The sequence below is a fragment of the Phascolarctos cinereus genome, unplaced genomic scaffold (genome assembly GCF_003287225.1).
Source record: "Phascolarctos cinereus isolate Bilbo 61053 unplaced genomic scaffold, phaCin_HiC Scaffold_7;HRSCAF=346, whole genome shotgun sequence".
Classification (NCBI taxonomy): Eukaryota; Metazoa; Chordata; class Mammalia; order Diprotodontia; family Phascolarctidae; genus Phascolarctos; species Phascolarctos cinereus.
In genome coordinates this window covers 1,720,029-1,740,089 of record NW_027556180.1, presented here as the reverse complement: position 1 = coordinate 1,740,089, position 20,061 = coordinate 1,720,029, and the positions used below count along the sequence as shown (strand labels likewise).

At 47.7% G+C, this 20,061-nt stretch overlaps 1 protein-coding gene across 3 annotated transcripts in view; it reads right to left on the bottom strand.

Moving 5' to 3' along the window:
- The window catches only part of ANKFY1 (ankyrin repeat and FYVE domain containing 1), a 71,819-nt gene that overhangs the window by 24,993 nt on the left and 26,765 nt on the right, over positions 1-20,061 (bottom strand). For 2 of the 3 annotated variants that reach the window (XM_020964663.2, XM_078147279.1), the window contains exons 4-7: positions 18,631-18,766; positions 8,093-8,216; positions 4,943-5,092; positions 4,557-4,722 (exon numbers count right to left, since the gene is read on the bottom strand). In XM_020964663.2, coding sequence (XP_020820322.1) covers positions 4,557-4,722; positions 4,943-5,092; positions 8,093-8,216; positions 18,631-18,766 — 576 coding nt within the window. Of the gene's footprint in view, positions 1-4,556; positions 4,723-4,942; positions 5,093-8,092; positions 8,217-18,630; positions 18,767-19,099; positions 19,193-20,061 lie in introns of those variants that run through there. The other variant, XM_078147280.1, reaches the window with a different exon arrangement.

Genomic DNA, 20,061 nt, shown 5'->3' with positions numbered 1-20,061 from the left:
GCACATATGCACTCACCAGCACGCTTGCACTCACATTCACACACATTCATACACACGTACACTCACAATGCACACTCATACATGCAGTCACACAGGTATACTCACATTCATACACTTACGCGCATGCATACACACACACACACACACACACACACACATGCACAGAGAAAGCGCTGAGGGGGCACTTCTGGCCAGGAGGCCCCCAGGACTCTACTGGTAGACAGCTCCAGGCAGAGGAGACATGTCAGCATACTGATCCAGAGGGGTGGGCATCCTGGTTCAGAGGTGAGGTGAGGGGCAATGCAGGCAGCAGATCTGGCAGCCCCTTGCGGTCATCCCTCTCTGCTCCAGGAGAGGGAGACGGGGGCAGGATGCGTTCTATACTCTGACTCCCACCCCCCACCAGCATCTGGCCTAGGGGCCGCTCAGAGATACCTGATAAGGAGCATCGGACGCTTCTCAAGTTTCTCCAATGTGAAAGACCTCATGTGAATGTTTACACATAGCCGCCCTGCCTTCCCCAGGCACACAGCAGGAAGTTAATAAATGCTTGCTGCTTGATTCCCTAAGCTGCTGCGTGGGGCTCTTGGGGTCGATCCTGACATCAGGCAGCCCCTGTGGCTCCTTCCCTCGGTCACTTGGCAGTTCCCAGCTCAGTCCTAAGCATTAGGCCGGAGGGAGGGGCCGAGCCCTGGCCAGGAGTCCCTGGGAGGGCCCACAGTCCAGTGCTCTGTTGCAGTAACCCTAAAGTCTCCTGAGGCCTTAAATCAGAGCTTAAGCCTTGGATCTGAGAACTTTCACAAGTGCCTCGGATGCCCAACCCCTAGCAGAGAGGCAGGAAGCAAGGCAGTGTGGGAGTGATTGGGAATCCTGGCCCTGAGAATTCCCTCTCTTTGGGCCTCAGTTTCCTTCTCTGTAAAATAGAGAGCTGGGACTGGATTATCTCTGAGTTTTCCAAAGACTAGGAGCCCTTCCTGCTCTAGGGCTCTGTGGCCATCCCTCTGAGGATGGCCCTGCACCAACAGAATGCCCCGGGCACACATGAGCAGGACCCCAATGTGGGGCGCCACACGCGGCTGGAAGTCAGAGAGTGTGCGCTAAGCAGCCACTACACGCCAGGCACCGTGCTACGTGCGGAGAACGGAATGCAGGCCACCTGGGGAGAACCAAGAGGGGAAGGCGCTGGTACAGAGGGAGATGGGGAGGGCAGACAAGGAGGCAGGGAGAACCACAGCTGGGCACGCGCCCGGGCTCTGCAGTGAGGCCGGGCCATCGGGTCAGCGTTGGAAAACTGGAGAGGGAGGAGGGGCGCCAAAGCCAACCTGAGCGCTTGGCACCAGTCCTACGAGGGAGAGGAAGCCCCTGGAGTCTGCCGAGCAGTGGGCAGACCTGCACTTTAGGAAAATCCCTCTGACAGAGAGAGGAGAGACTGAGGCAGGCTGACCCCCAGCAGCCAGCAGCTACCACGGTGGTCCCGGCCTGAGGAGATGAGGGTCTACACCAGGGTGGGGGCAGGGTCAGAGGACAGAAAGCTCGAAGGTAGAGCCAACAGGCCTTGACGGCAGATGGGACCTGAGGGGGGAGTCCTGGAGTACTCCCAGGGTGCGAGCCGGGAGCACGGCGCCACCCTCAATGGTCACAGGGAGGTTGTGGGAGGACAGAACAGCCGCCTAGTTTGGAATGAGAACGCGACAGTGGCCCCAGAAGAGGGATGCTGGGCGCAGGCCTGCACATCAGGGCCACGGCGGCAACGGAAGAAAACCTCCAAAGCAGAGACACGACAGATGATGCTCCCCCTGCGCCTCCACAGAGGCGGGGTGACGTGCGCAATGCCGCGTAGGATGCGCAGGAGGGGCCGTGCGGGCTCTCTTGGCTTCTCTTAATCTCTGTCACAAGGACGGCGCTCCGGAAGGGGAAGGGAGACATCTGGCCTGGCTACGGACTGCGGCCTCACCTCACAGTCACCAAGCTGTTTTAGAGGAGAGGCAAGTTGTGCTGGCACAGCAGGAACCAGCGCGAGCACACTCCCCGTCACCAAACCCCCCCAAACAGATCTAAAAAACGCACGACGGGGAAACCCAGATAAAGGCGCGGCCCAGAGCGACACGGGAGACAGACGGGCAGCCTGTGAACACTGCAGATAAACACTCGGGCCAGGCGCATGCCACATGGGAGCACACCGGTGCCCATGAGAGGCTGGGCGCCCTGGCCTAGTCACTGGGATGCAGCGACGGGGACGGCTTTGTCCCCCATCACCCAGGTGTGGCTCACAAATCCGGGGTCCTGCAGTGGAGGTGGTGTTGCCAGGTAGGACAGCCTTGGGTGTCGGGGCAGCTAGGTGGCACAGTGGATAGAGCACCGGCCCTAGTCAGGAGGACCTGAGTCCAAATTTGGCCTCACGTACTTGACACTTACTAGCTGTGTGGCCCTAGGCAAGTCACTTAACCCCAATTGCTTAAAAATTTTAAACAAAAGAAAAAAAGAAAGCAAGCCTTGGGTGACAGGCCAAGAAGGGAGGAGGTTCAGAAGCCAGCAGCAGCAGTGTACCTCAGATCTTAGGCACGGAGCAGGGCCTCATTCCTGTGATATAGCCCAGTCTGCAGAGGAATCCCACATCAGAGGGGAACCCAGAATTCTGCTGCTCTGAACCAACAGACCTTCCCTGTTGGCTGAAAGGCACAAGTTCTAGCAGCTCAGACCCAAACTCAGACCGGGGGGGGGGGACAGCAGTCAGACTTGCCCTGGATCAGACCCCTCCGGGAGCACTGATGGCTTACAGCTGCCCACGTGTCCCTGAGATCCTTAAATGACCTAATATTCAATACACGAGGAAAGCAGCAGCAAGACCAGCCCAGACCTTTGCCCCAGAAGGCTCACAGGGCCCAGTCCTAGGATCGAGTCCAAACTCAGGCTGCGGGCCAGAAGAATCGGCAGACAAACAAAAAGTCCCGACCTAGAGAGCTGCTGTGGTGACTGGGAAGACACAAACACAGAGGAAGAGATTGGTTCCAAAGCCTGCGAGGAAACCCAGCTTGGGCGCAAAACTCCACCAGAACCCCTGCAAGAGATGAAATGGGAATTTCTTTTAAAGAGAGTTGAATGTTTTTATAAGTGAAGTGAAAGCACTAGAGGAAAAAAGTGAAAAGCAGTGAGAACTAGGGAAGAAAGAAGGGGAGAGGGAGGGAACGTCTTGGCACAACAGGCCCAAGACCTCATTCAAGCAACAAACTCCCTGAAATTCTGAACGGACCAGAAAGAAGGCAGTGACTGGAAGACAGCAAGAAATATTCAAACAAAGTCAAAAGACTGAAAAAAATAGAAGGAAATTTAAGGCATCTCATGGCAGAAACAGAAGAAGAAGGAGAGGAAGAAGAATTTAAGAATCATAATCACTGGACCACCTGAAGCCATGACCAAAACAAGAGCTTAGAACATCCTATTTCAAGAAGTGATAGCTGCCCAGATCTCTCAGAACCAAAGGGCAAAGTGGAGATAGAAAGAACCCACGGGTCACTTCCTGAAAGAACCCCCCAGTGAAGAACCTCTGAGCCAAAGCCCAGAGCTCCCCGGTCGGCAGCCGGAGAGCAACGATTTGAGCCCGGGAGCCCAAGGCAGGATCCCACACAACGCAGCAGCTACCACGGTCCGGAGGAGAGGGCTGGGAACATGGCTTGGCCTCCCAAAGGCAAAGGATGCTGTGTGAGGGCCCATAAGAGCACACACAGAAGTGCCGAGCACCATGCTACAAGGGAAACGTGGACCTCTGTTTCAGAGGACTTGCTAGCGTCCCTGATGAAAAGAAGGAACACACACACACACACACACACACACACACACACGCAGACACGCGCACACACACACACACGCACACAACTGCGCACACACAGAGCTGGACATAGGAGGGAAAGGGGAAGAGGGGGCAGTAGAGCAAGGCAGAGAGTCAGATGACTTGCTCAGCGTCACTCAGCTAGGGGTCTGAGGCCAGGTCTGAACGCAGCTCTTCCTGATGCTGGTCCCAGCGCTCCAGCCACTGAGGCACCCAGATGACGAGGCTATGTTTTCATCGGAACCTACTCCACATTACAGCATTACGCCTCTGTCCGATCTCGCACTCGACACGCATGATCTCACTGGACCGTCACAGCAACCCAGAAACTCCATTTTCAGATAAGGAGCCAGAGCCTTGTCCTCTGCCCGTTTGGCCTCTCTCTCCACTGGCAGATGAGAAGGCTAACGAGTGCACTGAAGCCGCTTGGGCTGTTTTGAGAACACTGATTTTTGTCTTCCAGCTAAGTCCATAGATCTTACCAGGGGATGCTGTTCTACATGACAGGATTCTGCAGCTCACTTTTAGAGGTCATGGCCAAATTGCTTAGGATGGGGTTAGGTCAATCCCCCCCAACATCAGAGCTGAGGAGCCCAGGACAGAGGCAGGTAATGACCGGAGAAGGACACAAGGGGCTTCCACACTCCAGAAGCATCCAGGATGCCCTGGTCTTGGCCCACCGGGGCAGCCCTCCCAGGGATGGTGCCACCCACCTGCCTGCCCACCTCACCTCTTTGGATTGCTTTGTGCAGCAGGCTCCAGCCACTCTTGTCTGCCATGTCCACGTCGGCTCTGTGGCTCACCAGCGTGGCGGCGATGCTCTCCAGTCTTCGAGAGAGGGCGAGATCTAAAGCGAGATCTCCATTGGGATCCAGCTCATTCAGCTTCAGGGGCAGCTATTACAAACAGTCGAGTGGTGAGCATTCATCCGGGACATGGTACACGCCAATTCCAGGGGCTTGGGGTCAAAGAGACTGTACTGTTCTCACCTCTAATTCAGTCAGACAGATAGAGCTTTTACAACCTAAAGTGCGTGTGCATACAGGTGCAGATGTCTTTCCCTGAGGGCCCCTCTGCCCCTCCTTCCCTCCTCGCCTCAGGCCGGGCGCTCAGTACCTGGGCATCCATCTCAATGAGGTACAGGAAAACCACGTCCTCGCGCTCCAGCTGGATGGCTTTGTGCAGGGGGTGCTGCGTTTTGGACCGGATCATCTGGTACAGCAGCTGGGCGCTCATGCTACTGAAGTCGTCCTTGCTCAGGTCATCCTGTGCAGGGAACCAATGCACCAGCTGAAGAGACCCAGTGGCTAGCCCCACCCTCCCCAGCCCCACTTGGAGACGCTCCAGGAGGATGCTGACCACCAGCCCCGTGGCGTGGCACACTCTCCCTCTCTCTTCAGAAGCAGACAGGTGAATGGCTTCTGGACTTGCTTTAAGGAGAATTCCACCCATCAAAAGGAAAAGGAACCTACTTGGGGTTGGGGTGGCAGCATCTTTCATCCTAGACACCATTCTCACCACCAAGGAAGTGCTGGCTGTTGGGGTGGAGGTGATGGGAACCGTGGGGAGAAGTGGCCCTTTTCTCCTACAATCTGTGATAGAGGCCAGGCCAGCGAAGGCCGCCCAGGTCTGATGTAAATTCCAAGGGGTTCACCCCTTCGCACACTGTCCAGCTGGACACAACACCTGCTAACAGCGGCAGCTCCCCGTCTGCCCCCTGGAGCAGCAAGCCCACCACACACTGGTGCCCCAGAATCCATGCCCCTCAGATTCCCAGGACAGGGCGCAGCTGTCTTGCATGGTGGCCGACTTCAATGAAAACTACAGCACTCAGCCCACCCGGATGGTCGGTCCCCTTCCCATGCCATCCAGCCAAGCCATCATCATGCCCCTGCCAGCTGCCCTCACCCACCTCCTTTCCACCTCTTGCCCTGGGCCACTGCTCCTAGAAAGGTCTTGTCACTGGACTGCCCTGTATACCAACTCGCCATCTCTGTGAGTGCCCAAACGGAATTCCCTTCCTTGGCCACCTCCCTCCTCACTGGGCTGACTTTCCCAGTAGAATGCAAGCTACTGGAGAGCAGGAAGTACCTCATTTTTGTCTCTGTATGCCGAGCGCCATCATGGTCCGCAGCACACCTTTAAACCAGCCCTCTGGGCTGTCTTCTGCTTCCCTCCCCACCCCCAACTCTCCCTTAGCCAAGAAGGTGGAAGGCTCTCAGGAAATAAAGTCTAAAGGCACAGGCAGAAACAATTCCATCGAGGATGGAAAGGGGTGGTTTTCTGATGACTCAGATGTAGCCGCACAGAGAGCTCACCCGCCAGAGGGGATTTTAAAACACGGAGGCCAGGACAGATAATGCAGAAAGACCACAAAGCAGGACATGGACCTGTCACGTCCCTGCTGGGAGCCACCCATCACAGAGAACACTGAACAAGCATTCCCTCACACGGCCACCACAACAGTGCTACGAGGCAGCTACTGTCCCTACTCCCAATTTTACAAACTAGAAAACCAAGGACGAGAAAGGAGCGCTAAGGCTCCACATGAGCTGAGCTTGGGAAGCAAAGCTAAAGACGACACAAACGTTGGCTTCTGTAGGTTGTTTCTAAGTTATTTAAGGGAAGAGGCAGATCCAAGCAAAGGCCTGGGCCCTCTGCCCTGCCTCTCCCTCGGTGACCTCACCAGTCCCAACTCACTCAATTACCAGACAATTCCCAGACCGACCCATGGAGCCCTGGCATCACCAAGTGCCTAGCATGCATTCCAAACAGCACGGCTGATGGGCACCTCAGACAAAACTCATTCTCTTTCCCCCAAACTACATCACCATTTCTGAGGTCCCCCAGGTCCCCAACCTTGTTGTCACCTCCCACAGCCAAGCTGTCGTCAAAGATCACCCTTTCCAGCTCTCCCCCAGCTCTACCATCTGTCTCCTCTCCACTCCCACTGGGGCCACTGTCTGAGCGGACTTATCTATACCAAGCCTCTTCACCCCCTTCTCCCTTGACTAGGCGGCCAAAGGAACTTTCCCAAAGTGCTGCTGGTCTGACAGTGCTGCTGCCCTAGTCAACAGACTCCCAGAGTCCATTCTTACCCATACCCTGCTGGGCATCAAATGCCCTTCAAAGTCTGCCCCCAAAAAACTTTCTCCATCTTATTTTATGTATGTGTATGTGTTATTATATACAGTTTTATATGCACATAAATATGTATAAAATATTTGTACATATTTTATAACTATAAATATAAAAGTTGTATATATGGGTAAATATGTCTATGTAGTTGTGTACCTATCATAAATGTGTATGTGTGTATACATGTATGGATATACACATATAAAAACTTTCCTTTCCACACCGGAAGGCTAGCGCTTCACCTCTGGCTTTTCACAAGCTGCCCCAAAGCCCAGAAGGCCTTCTCTCCACACCTCAGTCAGTCAATAAACATTCATTAAGCCATTGTGCAAAACACAGGGATACAAACACAGACACAGTCCCCGCCTCCCCAGGAGCTTACAATCTAATGGGGAGACAACCCAAAAGGAAGCTGCAAAGTGAGGGAAGCACAGTGGATAGGGCACGGGCCCTGGAGTCACGAGGACCTGAGTCCAAATTCGGCCTCAGACACTGGACGCTTATTAGGGACAGTCACTTAACCCCACTGCCTAGACAAAAAAAAATAAATAAATAAAAAGAGTGAGGGAGGTGGGGTGTGGGGTTGCAGGGGGGAGCTCCCCAACAGGTTTATTTCCCTGGGAGATATTGTATAAGATTGTGATTCTGCCTAACCAAGTTTGCTCAACTTGGACAACACTCAAGGAGGTGGGGGATGATGAATCTCTCTCTTCACTTTTACCACCTACAAGAATACATGAGATTGCAAGACGCAAAAGAATTTACTTCTCTGTCTCTGTGACTTAGTTTTGTCCACAGAAAGCCTTGTGAGAATGCTCATCGTGGTTCAGGGCGATTCCTTTTCCCCCTGGAGCTGGGCTTACGCACCACATAAACTCTGCCTCATGGTAGGCTTATTTTAGCAGCGGTGCCCCTTCACCCAGAACGTTTCCTACCACAACAGGAAATCCCCCAGGCAAGCCAGGGACCGTCCCCTTTGGTGTCTGTATCCCTAGAGCTTGACCCAAAGGGCACACTTAAATGCTTCTCATTCCTTCGCTCCTAGACAGGAAGAGCTGCCTTTTCATTGCCCCCGCCCCGGGTCTCCCAAAGCATACACACCAAGGAGAGATGGGGAGCAGAACTTACCCAGTGGCTGGCGATGATTTCTGCACAATAGTTCATCAAAGCGGTGGCATTCAATTCTTCGGCAGTTTGGTAGAAACGGATACAATTCCTCACATTTACTAGGGACATCACGCCTTTCTCACACCTACCCAAAGAAGAAGCAGTACAGTGGCGATCAGTATTATATCAGGTAAGAAGCTCTCTCAAACTGTGCATCTCTCCAAAACAAAGAGCCAGCATGATATGTTATAGGGATAAATTACTGGCCTTTCTGTGAAGATCAAGATTCGGTACAGCAGAGGCCCACTGTTACCACCACTATATTACAGAGTGTGAAAGACGCTAACTGTGGGAACGAGTTGAGAAAAAGAAGGTGAAGGACTAAGCATAGAAAAAAAGAAACGATAGCGTGTACCATCCACAAAACCCAGCAGGAAGAGCTGGAAGAGGAAATTCCACTTAAAATAACTACAGGCTGTAGAAAACTCTTGGGAGTCTTCAGACCAAGAAATACACACAGTTGCAATTACAAAAAACACTCTTTTTATAAAAAATCATTTTTATTTATTTCTTTAAATATTTCCCAATTAAGGATGCCCATCAATTGGGGAATGACTGAGCAAGTTGTGGTATATGAATGTAATGGAATACTATTGTGCTATAAGAAATGATGAACAGGCTGACTTCAGAAAAACCTCGGAAGACTTATATGGTCTGATGCTGAGTGAAGTGAGCAGAACCAAGAGGACTTTATACACAATAATAGCCACATTATGCGATGACTAAGAATGTTAAACTGAACCCTTCTCAGCATTAAGAGGATCTAAGACATCTCCAGAGGCCTCAGGATGGAAAAGGCTGTCCACATCCAAAGAAAGAACTATGGAAGTCGAATCGCTATCACTTATTTTTTACCTTCTGTTGAGCTTTGTTTCATCTTTCTGATGGTTCCTCCTATTGGTTTTAATTTTTACTTACAACTTCACTAATGTGAAAATATGTTTAATGGGTATGTAAATGTAAAGCCTATGTCAGATTGTGCGCTCTCTTGGGGAGGGTAGGGGGGAGGAAAAGGGAGAAAAATTTTCAATTCAAAAGCATATGAAAAAAATGAAATAAATAAACAAACAAATAAATAAATATTTCCCAATTACATATAAAAAGTTTTAACAATTTTTTTTTAAGATTTTGAGTTCCAAATCCTCTCCCTCCCTCCCAACCTTCCCTTAAGCAGTCTGATTTTTATTATATGTGTAAGGTCATGCAAAACATTTCCACACTAGCCACATTACGAAACAAAACACAAACAAAAGAAAGCAAGTTTTTTAAAAGTACACTTCAATCTGTACTCAGAGTCCATCAATTCTCACTCTGGAGATAGAAAAAAAGTTTTATCACGGGACCTCTGGAACTGTCTTGGATCATTTTCAATCATAGTAGCTAAGTCTCTCACAGTCATTGCTACAATGTTACTGCTGCTGTGTACAACATTCTCCTGGTTCTGCTCACTTCACTCTGCATCAGTTCATGTAAGTCTTCCCAGGTTTTTCTGAAACCATCATGCTCATCATTTCTTATAGCACAACAGTATTCTAACACAACCATATACCACAGCTTGTTCAGCCACTCCCTAACTGATGGGCATCCTATCAATTTCCAGTTCTTTGCTACCACAAAAAGAGCTGCTATAAATATTTTTGTACAAATAGGTCTTTTTCTCTGTTCTTTGACTGCTTTGGGATACAGATCTAGTAGTAGTATTGCTCAGTCAAAGGGTATGCTCAATTTTATAGCCCTTTGGGTATAGTTCCAAACTGTTCTTCAGAATGGTTGAATCAGTTCACAACTCCACCAGCAGTGCATTAGTATCCAAAATTTCCCACACACCCTCCAGTACTTGTCATTTTCCTTTTCTGTCATGCTAGCTAATCTCACAGGTCTGAGGTGGTACCTCAGAATTGTTTTAATTTGCATTTCTCTAGTCAGTGGTGATTTAGAGCATTTTTTTATGTGACCATTGATAACTGATATTTTTCTTCTGAAAACTGCCTGTTCATATCCTTTGACCATTTATCAACTACAGAATGGCTCTTATTTTTATAAATTTGGCTGAGTTTCCTATGTAGTTGAGAAATGAGGCCTCTTTTAAAGAAACTTGCTGCAAAACTTTTCCCCCCACTTCATGTATTTCTTATAATTTTGGTTGCATTAATCTCGTTTATGCAAAAGCTTTTTAATTTCATCTAATCAAAATTATCTATTTTACTTCCCATAATCTCCTCCATCTCATTTGGTCATAAACTCTTCCCTTATCCAGAGATCTGAGAGGTACAGTTTTCCATGCTCTCCTAATTTGTTTATAGTATACCAGGGGTGGCCTTCTAGGTCCTTAGGTGAGGCCTTTTGACTGAGTCCAAGTTTTACAGAACAAAACGTTTTACGAAGGGGATTTGGCATAAAGTAATGATCCAGGTCTAGTTTCTGTCAAACTGCTTTCCACTTTTTCCAGCAATTTTTGTCAAATGTTGAGTTATCCCAAAAGCATGGATTTTGGGGTTTCTCAGACATGAAGGTATAATGGTCATTTACTATTATAAATGTGTAAACAGACTGTGTACCCAATGTATCCCACTGATCCACCGCTCTATTTCTTGGCCAGTACCGGATCGTTTTGATGACTACTACTTTGTAATATAATCTGAAATCTGGAACTGCTAGTCTGCCTACTACAACATTTTTTTCTCCATTGATCCCCCTAATATTCTTGAACCTTTGCTCTTCCAGATAAATTTTGTTATATTTTTTTCTAAAATAATTCTAAATTCTAAAACAAATAATTTTAAAAAATAATTTCATAAAATAATTCTTTGGTAGTTTGGTTGGTATACCACTGAATAAGTAAATTGACTTAGGCAGAATTGTCATTTTTATTATGTTGACTTGGCCTACCTATCAGTAAACAATATTTCTCCAATTGTTTAGATCTGTTTTTATTTGTGTGAAAAGTGATTTGTAATTGTAATTTATATAATCCCTGGGTTTGTCTGGGCAGGCAGACTCTCAAGTGTTTCATACTGTCTGTAGTTATTTTGAATGGAATTTCTCCATCTCTTCCTGAGTTTTGTTGGTAGCATATGGAAACATTAATGATTTATGTGAGTTTATTTTATACCCTGCAACTTTGCTGAAGTTGTCAGCTGTTTCAATTAGTTTTTCAGTTGATTCTCTAGGGTTCTCTAAGTCTACCATCATATCATCTGCAAAGAGTAAGAGTTTTGCTTCCTTGTTGCCAATTCTCATACCTTCAATTTCTTTTTCTTGCCTTTTTGCTATAGCTAGCATTTCTAGTATAATACTGAATAACAGTGGTGATAATGGACATCCTTGCTTCACTTCTGATCTTATCTGGAAGGCTTCTTCTAATTTATCTCCATCACAGATAATGTGTGCTCTTCATTCCAGACACATACTTTTTGTCACATTAAGGAAAACTCCACTTATTCCTATGCTTTCTCTTGTTTTTCATAGGAATGGGTATGGTATCTTGTCAAAAGCTTTTTCTGCATCTATCATATGATTTCTGTTGATCCTGTTACTGATATGGTCAATTATGATGATATAGTCTTAATATTGAACCAGCCCTGCCTTCCTGGCATAAGTCCCATCTGGTCACAGTGTAGGATCTTTGTGATGTATTACTGGAATCTCCTTGTTAGAATCTCATTAAAATTTTTTACATATATTAAAGAAACTGGTCTACAGTTTTCTTTCTGTTTATGTTTTCCCTGGTTTAGGTACCAAAATCATACTTGTGTCAGAAAATGAATTGGGTAGGACTCCTTTTATACCTATTTTTTCAAATAGTCTATACAGTACCATCTGGGCCTGGAGATTTTTTTTCCTTAGGGATCTCATCAATGGCAAGTTCAATTTCTTTTTCTAAGACTGGGTTATTTAAGTGTTCCATTTCCTCTTTTGCTAGTCTGCTAGCAGTTTTTAACTTTGTAAATATTCATCCACTTCACCTAGATTGTCATACTGGTATATAATTGGACAAAATAAATCCTATTGTGTTAATTTCATTTTCATTGATGGTGTGTTTACCATTTTTCATTTCTGAAATTAGTAATTTAATTTTCTTCTTCCCTTTTTTTAAAAAAAAGAATAAACCAATGTTTTTTTTTATAAACCAGTTCCTAGTTTTATTTATTAGTTTAATGGTTTTTTCACTTTCAATTTTATTAATCTCTCCTTTCATTTTCATTTTGGTGTTTAATTGGGAATTTTTAACTTGTTCTTCTTCTAGTTTTCTGCATGCCCAATTCATTGATTTGCTCTTTTTCTTTTAGTGTTGTGTGCACTTAGAGATAAAAATTTCCCCCTAACTACTGCCTTAGCTGCCATCCACAAATTCTGGAAAGTGGTCTCACTGTTGTCATTCTCTTTAATGAAATTACTGATTATTTCTATGATTTGTTCTTTGACTTACTCATTCTTTAGGATTAGATTATTTAGTTTTCAATTAGCTTTTAATCTACGCTTCCACTGCCCTTTATTAAAAGTAATTTTTATTGCACTACAGTCTGAAAAGGATGCATTGAACATTTCTGCTTTTCTGCATTTGGTTGTAAGGTTATGCCTTAATACATGATTAGTTTTTGTGAAGGTACAACATACAGCTAAGAAAAAGGTACACTCGTTTCTCTTCCCATTCAATTTTCTCCAGATTCTCTAAGATTCTGTTTATCTCCTTGACTTCTTTCCTATTTATTTTATGGTTAGATTTATACAACTCTGAGAAGGAAAAGTTGAAGTTGTCCACTAGTATACTTTTACTATCTGTTTTCTCCTGTAACTTAACTTTTCCTTTAAGAATTTGGATGCTATGCCATTTGGTGCAAATATGTTAAGTATTGATATTACTTCATTGGCTATGGTTCCTTTTAGTGTGAGGTAGATTCCCTGCTCACCCCCTTTTCATTAGGTCTATTTTTGCTTTTGCTTTGTCTGGGATCATGATTGCTACCCCTGCCTTTTTTCACTTCAGCTGAGGCATACTAGATTCTGCTCCAGCCCATTCTTTTAACTCTGCATGTGTCTTTTTGTTTCAAGTACATCTCCTGTACACAACATATTGTTGGATTCTGGTTTCTTATCCATTCTGCTATCTGCTTCTGCATTATGGGCGAGTTTCTCTCTTTCACATCCACAGTTATGATTACTAATTGTGCATTTTCCTCCATCCTATTTTCTTTTCTTTATCCTTCTGTCTCACTTTTTATCTTGTCCCTCCTCTAAAGTTTGTTTTGGTCTGACCATTATCTTCTTTTATCTTCCCTCCCTCCATCCTTCTCTAATCCCCTTTCCCTCCTCCTTCTCTGTTGGGTGAGACAGATTTATATCATCGAGTTTCTATACTCAAGCATTGCCGCCCTGCCACCATTTCCCCCTCCACTGTACAAGCTCTTCCTTGCATGTCTCTGTTGTTTAAGATAATTTCTCCCATTTTTTCTCTCCCTTCCCCCTTCTCCAAGGCATCCCTCTTTCTCACCTAGCCATTTTTTTTACATCATCCCAAAATAATTGACTCTCTCCCACATCCTCTTTTTATGCAGAATCCTTTAAACTGTTCTAATAATGATAAAGTCATTAGAAGATACACATATTATCTTCCCATATGGAAAGGTAAACAGCTTTACCTTTTTGAGTCCCTCATGATTTCTTTCTCACGCTTACCTTTTAATGTTTAAGTCTTATATTTGAAAGTCAAATCTTCTATTCAGCTCTGGTCTTTTCATCAGGAAGCTTGAAAGTCCTCTATTTTGTCATATATCCCTTTTTTGCCCTTGCAGGATTTTACTCAGTTTTGCTGGGTACGTTATTCTTTGTTGTAATCCCAATTCTTCTGCCTTCTGTTATATCCTATTCCAAGCTTTCTGCTCCTTCAATGTGGTAGCTACTAGATCTTGTGTGATTTTTACTGTGGCTCCATGGTATTTGAATGATTGCTTTCTGGCTGCTTGAAGTATTTTCTCTTCTACCTGGGAGCTCTGGAATTTGGTTATAACATTCCTGGGAGTTTTCACTTTGAGACCTCTTTCAGTGGTGATTGGTGGATTCTTTCAATTTCTATTTTACCTTCTGGTTCTAGGCTATCAGAGCAGTTTTCTTTGATGATTTCTTGAAATATGTCTAGGTTTTTTCTTTGATCATTGCTTTCAGGCAGTCCAGCAATTCCTAAATTATCTCTCCTTGATCTGTTTTCCAGGTCAGTTGTTTTTCCAACACGATATTTCACATTTCCTTCTATTTTTTTCATTCTTTTGGCTTTGTTTTATTGTTTCTTGATGTCTCATGCAGTCACCAGCTTCCACTTGCCCAATTCTAATTTTTAAGGAATTCTCTTCTTGAGTGAGCTTTTGTACCTCCTTTTCTATTTGGCCAATTCTAATTTTTAAGGAATTGTTTTCTTGAGTGAGGTTTGTGCTTCTTTTTTCATCTGGTCAATTCTAATTTTTAAGGAATTCTTTTCTTGGGCTGGAATCAGCAAGGCTGGAACTTTCAGGCAATTCTAGGTTGCCTGCTTTTCCTTTCCTTTAGCTTTCTTCAGCTCCTTTTAGATGGGTACTGCAGGTTGTTTATCTGACTAAGACCCCTTGCAATGCTACCTCCCTCATTTCTGTTAATGCACTGGGAGATTTCTTTGCGGTAGAGTGCCTAGGCACCTGGTGGTTTTCTGAGATGGTTTCCTCTGGTTTCCCGCCCTCACTGAGGCACTCAGAGGTCCAGGTGTTGGTGTTTGCCTGCTCTACCACCTGGGCTTCAGGATCTCTTCCTGGTTGACAGCCGGAGGCTATAGGGTTCTGTGTTGGGTTGGAATCAGCAAGGCTGGGACTTTAGGAATACTCTGTTGCTTTCTTCAGCTCCTTTCAGATCAATGCTGCAGGGTGCTTATCCACCTGGGGCCCTTTGTAGTGCTGCTTCCCTTATTTTTGCTGAGGCACTTGGTGACCCATTTGCTGGGCTGCTGCACTGCTGCTCCCCATCTTTCTTCTAGTTCAGTTGTTCCAGGGTTTTTTCTGGGGTGATATTTTCTGGTTTTTCAGAGGTTGATAGGGGAGAGTGAGAGCGACTACCTTTTCACCCTGCCATCTTGGCTGCTGGAAGCAGAAGTCTCTTTCCTTTTCAGGAATTCTTTTCTTGAGTGAGCTTTTATGCTTCTTCTTTCATTTGGACAATTCTAATTTTTAAAGAGTTATTTCTTTGAGCGCTTTCTGCGCCTTTACCAAGAGACAGCTCGTTGTCTTTTCGTAATTCTCTGGTACTGCTCTCATTTCTTTCCCCAATTTTACCTCTACTATTTTTAATTCGGTTTTGAAAATAATTTTCTATCTCATCCAAGAATTCTTATTGGACTTACTCAGAAGTCACATTTTTTAGGCTTTGCTTCAAGCTGTTTCATCACTGTCTTCTGAGTCTGTCTTGGTCTTCCTGGGCACCGCAGTTGTTTTTTATGGTCAGGGCGGTTTGCTGTAGCCGTTTGATCATTTTCTAGCCATTTCATGACTTCACCTTTATGTCAAAGTTGGGTCCTCTTCCAGCGTGGCAGCGGGCAGCAGGAACTGTCCCAGACTTCAGGCTTTTAGGCACTGCTGTTTTCAGAGCTAGCTCTGGAGATCTGCAAGTTTTCAGTGTTTGCAAGGTGGTGTGAGCCCGGGAGAGGTGTGATCACTGCTCTCCTGGTCCGTGCTCTGGTCCTGACCCCTTGGAATTATAATCAATGCCTCAGGGCCCCTCTTCCCTTGGGACCAGGAACAATACTATTCCTCAGGGTCCCTGGTCTCTTGAAACGGTACTGCCCCTCACTCTTGACTGAAAGCGCTCCTCCTGCCCCTCAACTCTGACCCTGAAGTGGGTACAAGCAATGGAGCTGTCAAACGGCATCTGGGCCTTCATCCAGTGCTAGCACAGTGGCACCTGGAATCTCTTTCTGACCAGCTGCCAGGTCCCCTTACTGTCTCTGGCTTGCGAATTCCTGAAGCTGCTGCTGCTTCCATCTCCACCACCTATTCCTACCACTGGTGTTCCACCCATGTGGGCTCTGGGCCAGCATCCTTTCCTGCGTCATACGTCTCTCTTTCCTACTTCCTATATTGTCTTGTGCTGGAAAAAATGTCTCACTCTGACCTTTTGTTGGCTCTGACACTCCAGAATCTGATTTGAGGATTTATTTTAAAGTTGTTTGGAAGAGAATGTTAGGAGAACTCAGCTTTCTCTACTCTGCCATTTGGGTTCTGCCTATAAAAACACTCTTTAACACAACTAAACAAGGACCAAAATAACTGGTGAATATGAATTGCTCATAGGAAAGGACCACCCAATATAATAAAAATGACGATACTACCTAAATTAATTTACCTAAGGTCAATGCCAAAACTACATACCAGAAAATTATTTCAGAGAATTAGAAAGCATAATGGGGCAGCTAAGTAATGCAGTGTTTAGAGTGCTAGGCCTGGGATCAGGAAGACCTGAGTTCAAATCCAGCCTCAGACACTACCTCAAGTCACTTCACCTCTGACTGCCTCAGTTTCTTCACCTGTAAAATGGAAAATCCTATCTCCCAGGACCGCTGGGAGGATCATCTTACAACCCAGCGATATCTGTAAAGTGTCTGGCATAAAACAGGTGCACTGTAGTAACAAGGACTCTGCGTTCTGGCCACATCAGTGACTAGCTGCCGTTACAGAGGACTGATGATGAAGAATGATTCCTGACTGCGAAGCAAAGGACCCGGCATGTTTCTGACCATGGTCCACAGAGGACTGCACTGTGCTTATGGACAACAAGGCTTCCCCCTCCCTCCAGTTTTGAGGGGGAGGGGAATTGAGGTGGGAGTAAGGAAAAACAAATGATTCTCAATTTAAAAAATATATATATATATATATTTTAAAAAATTAAGCCAAATAACAACATGCATGCCAAAACAGGAGCCAAAGCTCCACCAACCAAGCCCAAAGCCTCCTAGGTCCCCAAATGTCATATGGTCAGTGTCACGTCTTCCTTACACGAACAAGTTACTCTGCTTCTGTCACAGGGCCAAATGACTCCGTTTCTTTCCCACTCAAGGCTACAGAGAATCATGGAAGCTAGAGGGCTCTGGGCGGCACCCAGCGGAGGCCTTCCCCCCGCCATCCACATGAGGGGCCTCCCAGCCTCTGCGTGAGCCCCTGCAGTGACAGAGGGCCCAGCCCAGCCCCTGGCCCAGCACCACCCTGCCTGCGGCTAGCCCAGAAGGTCTTCCTGCTAGTCTGGAGTCAGCATCCCAGAAACACCTTGGACTCAGCACATCCTTCCCAAGGCTTCCCCTCTTCTCTGCCTCTATTCAGGGAATCCTTCCAGCGTCCCAGGCTCGTCCAGGTGCTGAGCCTCATGCTCTCGCCCCTGCGGCTCCCACCACCAAGCTTCAGGTGCCGGGCGCCTGAGCCACCATGACATCGACATCAGCAGCTAACAGGTCTCCTTGCCGCCAATCTAGCCAAGTCCCAGTAGGTTCCACGAGGGGCAGACCTGACCAGGTCACTCCTCTACTCCACTGCCCGCAGTGACCCTCTATTGCTTCTAGAATAAAAGAGTGACTTTTCCTTTTTTTAGGCAATTGGGGTTAAGTGACTTGCCCAGGGTCACACAGCTAGTAAATGTCAAGTGTCTGGTCTGAGGACGGATTTGAACCGGGGTCCTCCTGACTTCAGGGCCGGTGCTCTATCCACGGCGCCACCTGGCTGCCCCAAGAGGGACTTGTCAAGCCCACTCCAGGAGGCCCCGGTCTCCCACTGGACACCGCTTCTCTGGTGCCCCTTGGCCATTCTCATGGTTCCTTCCCCTCTTCCCGACCTCCTTTTGTTTTCAGCCAACAAGAAGAAAAGAAAAACGGTGACAGTGCAGAAGAGAGCAGGTGGAGGCACCTGCTGGAGAGGACGGGGACGAGCAGGGCTCATCTGGTCACAACCCAACTACATTTAACATCTACTGGTCAGGGAAAAATGAGTTAAAGAATAGAAATCCACCATCTCACACACAGTGTTTTGTCTTGTTCTTTGTATCCTGAAACATTCATGTGTTCTGTTTGTGTGTCCATATCAAGTCCGTCAGAAAAAGGAGAAGTGTCTTTAAAAAGTGGTAATGGCTCTAGAATTTTTAAAAGACCATGACCTATTGCACCTGGAGTAGGGCTTCCCTGACCTCAGTCCGTCTTGAGTAACTGGGCCTAGGGGCTCCCTCATTGAGCCTGGGGGGGCCCCTCAATGGACTTTGACGGCCCTTCTCTGGGCCTCGGGGGCCCCCTCACTGGGCTTTGGGGCCCCTTCTCTGGGCCTCAGGGCCCCCTCGATGGGCTTTGGGGGCCCCCTCACTGGGCCTGGGAGGGCCCCTCAATGGACTTTGAGGGCCCTTCTCTGGGCCTCAGGGGCCCCCTCAGCTAGGCCTGGGGGAGCCCTTCACTGCGCCTCAGGGACTCCCTCTTAGGGGATAGGGCTGTTCCCAGGGCCTCTGTGACTCACCTTTCTCGCAGCAGCTGCAGCTGGAAACGGTTCGCCAGCCTCATCAGCTCTGTCAAGAAGATATCATCTTCCTTGAGCTCCAAGTCATCGGTGTAGACCCAGCGAAGTAAGGCCATTGTCACCTCGGGGTTAGCGTCTGCGTAAGAAGAAGGAGCTCATAAAACCAACCAGGCCCAAAGCCCTCTGGAGCAGCCTGCGGACAATGGGGCTGGAAGCCACGCCCTGGCCCCTCCATGCACAGAGCGCAGGAAGATACCAGTTCTAATCCGGCCTCACACACTTGTAGGTGGGGTGCCTGGGCACGTCACATCCCCCTTCCCCCCATGCAGAATGCTTGCTGAACACTCAGCTCTTCCAGACGAGGGGCACTTTGGGTCAGTAATGAGAGCACCTGCCTCTCAGGCTTGGTGGGATGCTCAAGTGCTTAATAAATGCTTATTCCCTTCCCTCTTTCCCCCATTTTACATACGAAGAAACTGAGGTGGTCACAGGTGAAGTGACTTGTCCTGGGTCACACAGCCAGTAAGTGTGTCTGAGACAGGATTCAAACTCGAGTTTTCCTGACTCCAAGCTGGGCCCCTGGAGGCCAAAGAAATAAGCTTCACTCTTTCCATACATCTCCACAGTCTCAAGAGAAACAAACCCCTCTCTTCAGACAACTTACACCCCTAGGCTTTCAGGGAGAGGTGACAAGAGGCCGGGGGCAGCGTTGCTTGCCCCCTCCCAGCCAGACCTCTGTCCAGGGCACAAGCTAGGAACAGCCAACACGCCTGCCCAGCCAGTGGGCTTCTCCGTCCCCACCCTGCCTCATTCAGCTCTCCACAACCACAGATGCAGCCCTGGCCTCTCTCCTGATGCACCCGACCCTCCTGTCTTCCGGCACTGCCGTCCTCCCAGTAGCTCTGTGCCACCCTGTTCCTGACTCCCCCCACTCCACACGGCCAATGTGCTGCCAGACAACACAGGTTTTACCTCCTCCTCACCTCTCCTCACTCACACAAGCACCGCCCCCTTCTCCTCAGCCCGCTCTTGTACTGGTGCGACAGCTGCTTCTGGGGTAGGTAGGAGGGGGGCATCTCCCTGCTCCACTCAGCCTGCCACAATGACCTCCCTACAGCACTCCAGTGGCTCCCTGTGGCCTCCAGGATCACATACAAAATTCTCTGGAACTTCCAGATCTTTACCACCTGGCCCTTTCCTCCTGTCCTGGGCTTCTTACACTGCATTCCTCTCCCCCACACCTAATATATGCACACTCGACAACCCAGCTGCGTGGGCCCCGGCTGTCCATCACATTTGACTCTCCCTCCCTTCCCTGGGCCGGCGCAGTCACTGCTGCCCCCAGTCCCAGACACTCTTCCTCCTCAACTCCTCCCTCAGGACCCCACTCAAATATCACCTTCTGTGGAGCTGCTAGTGCATTCCTCTCTG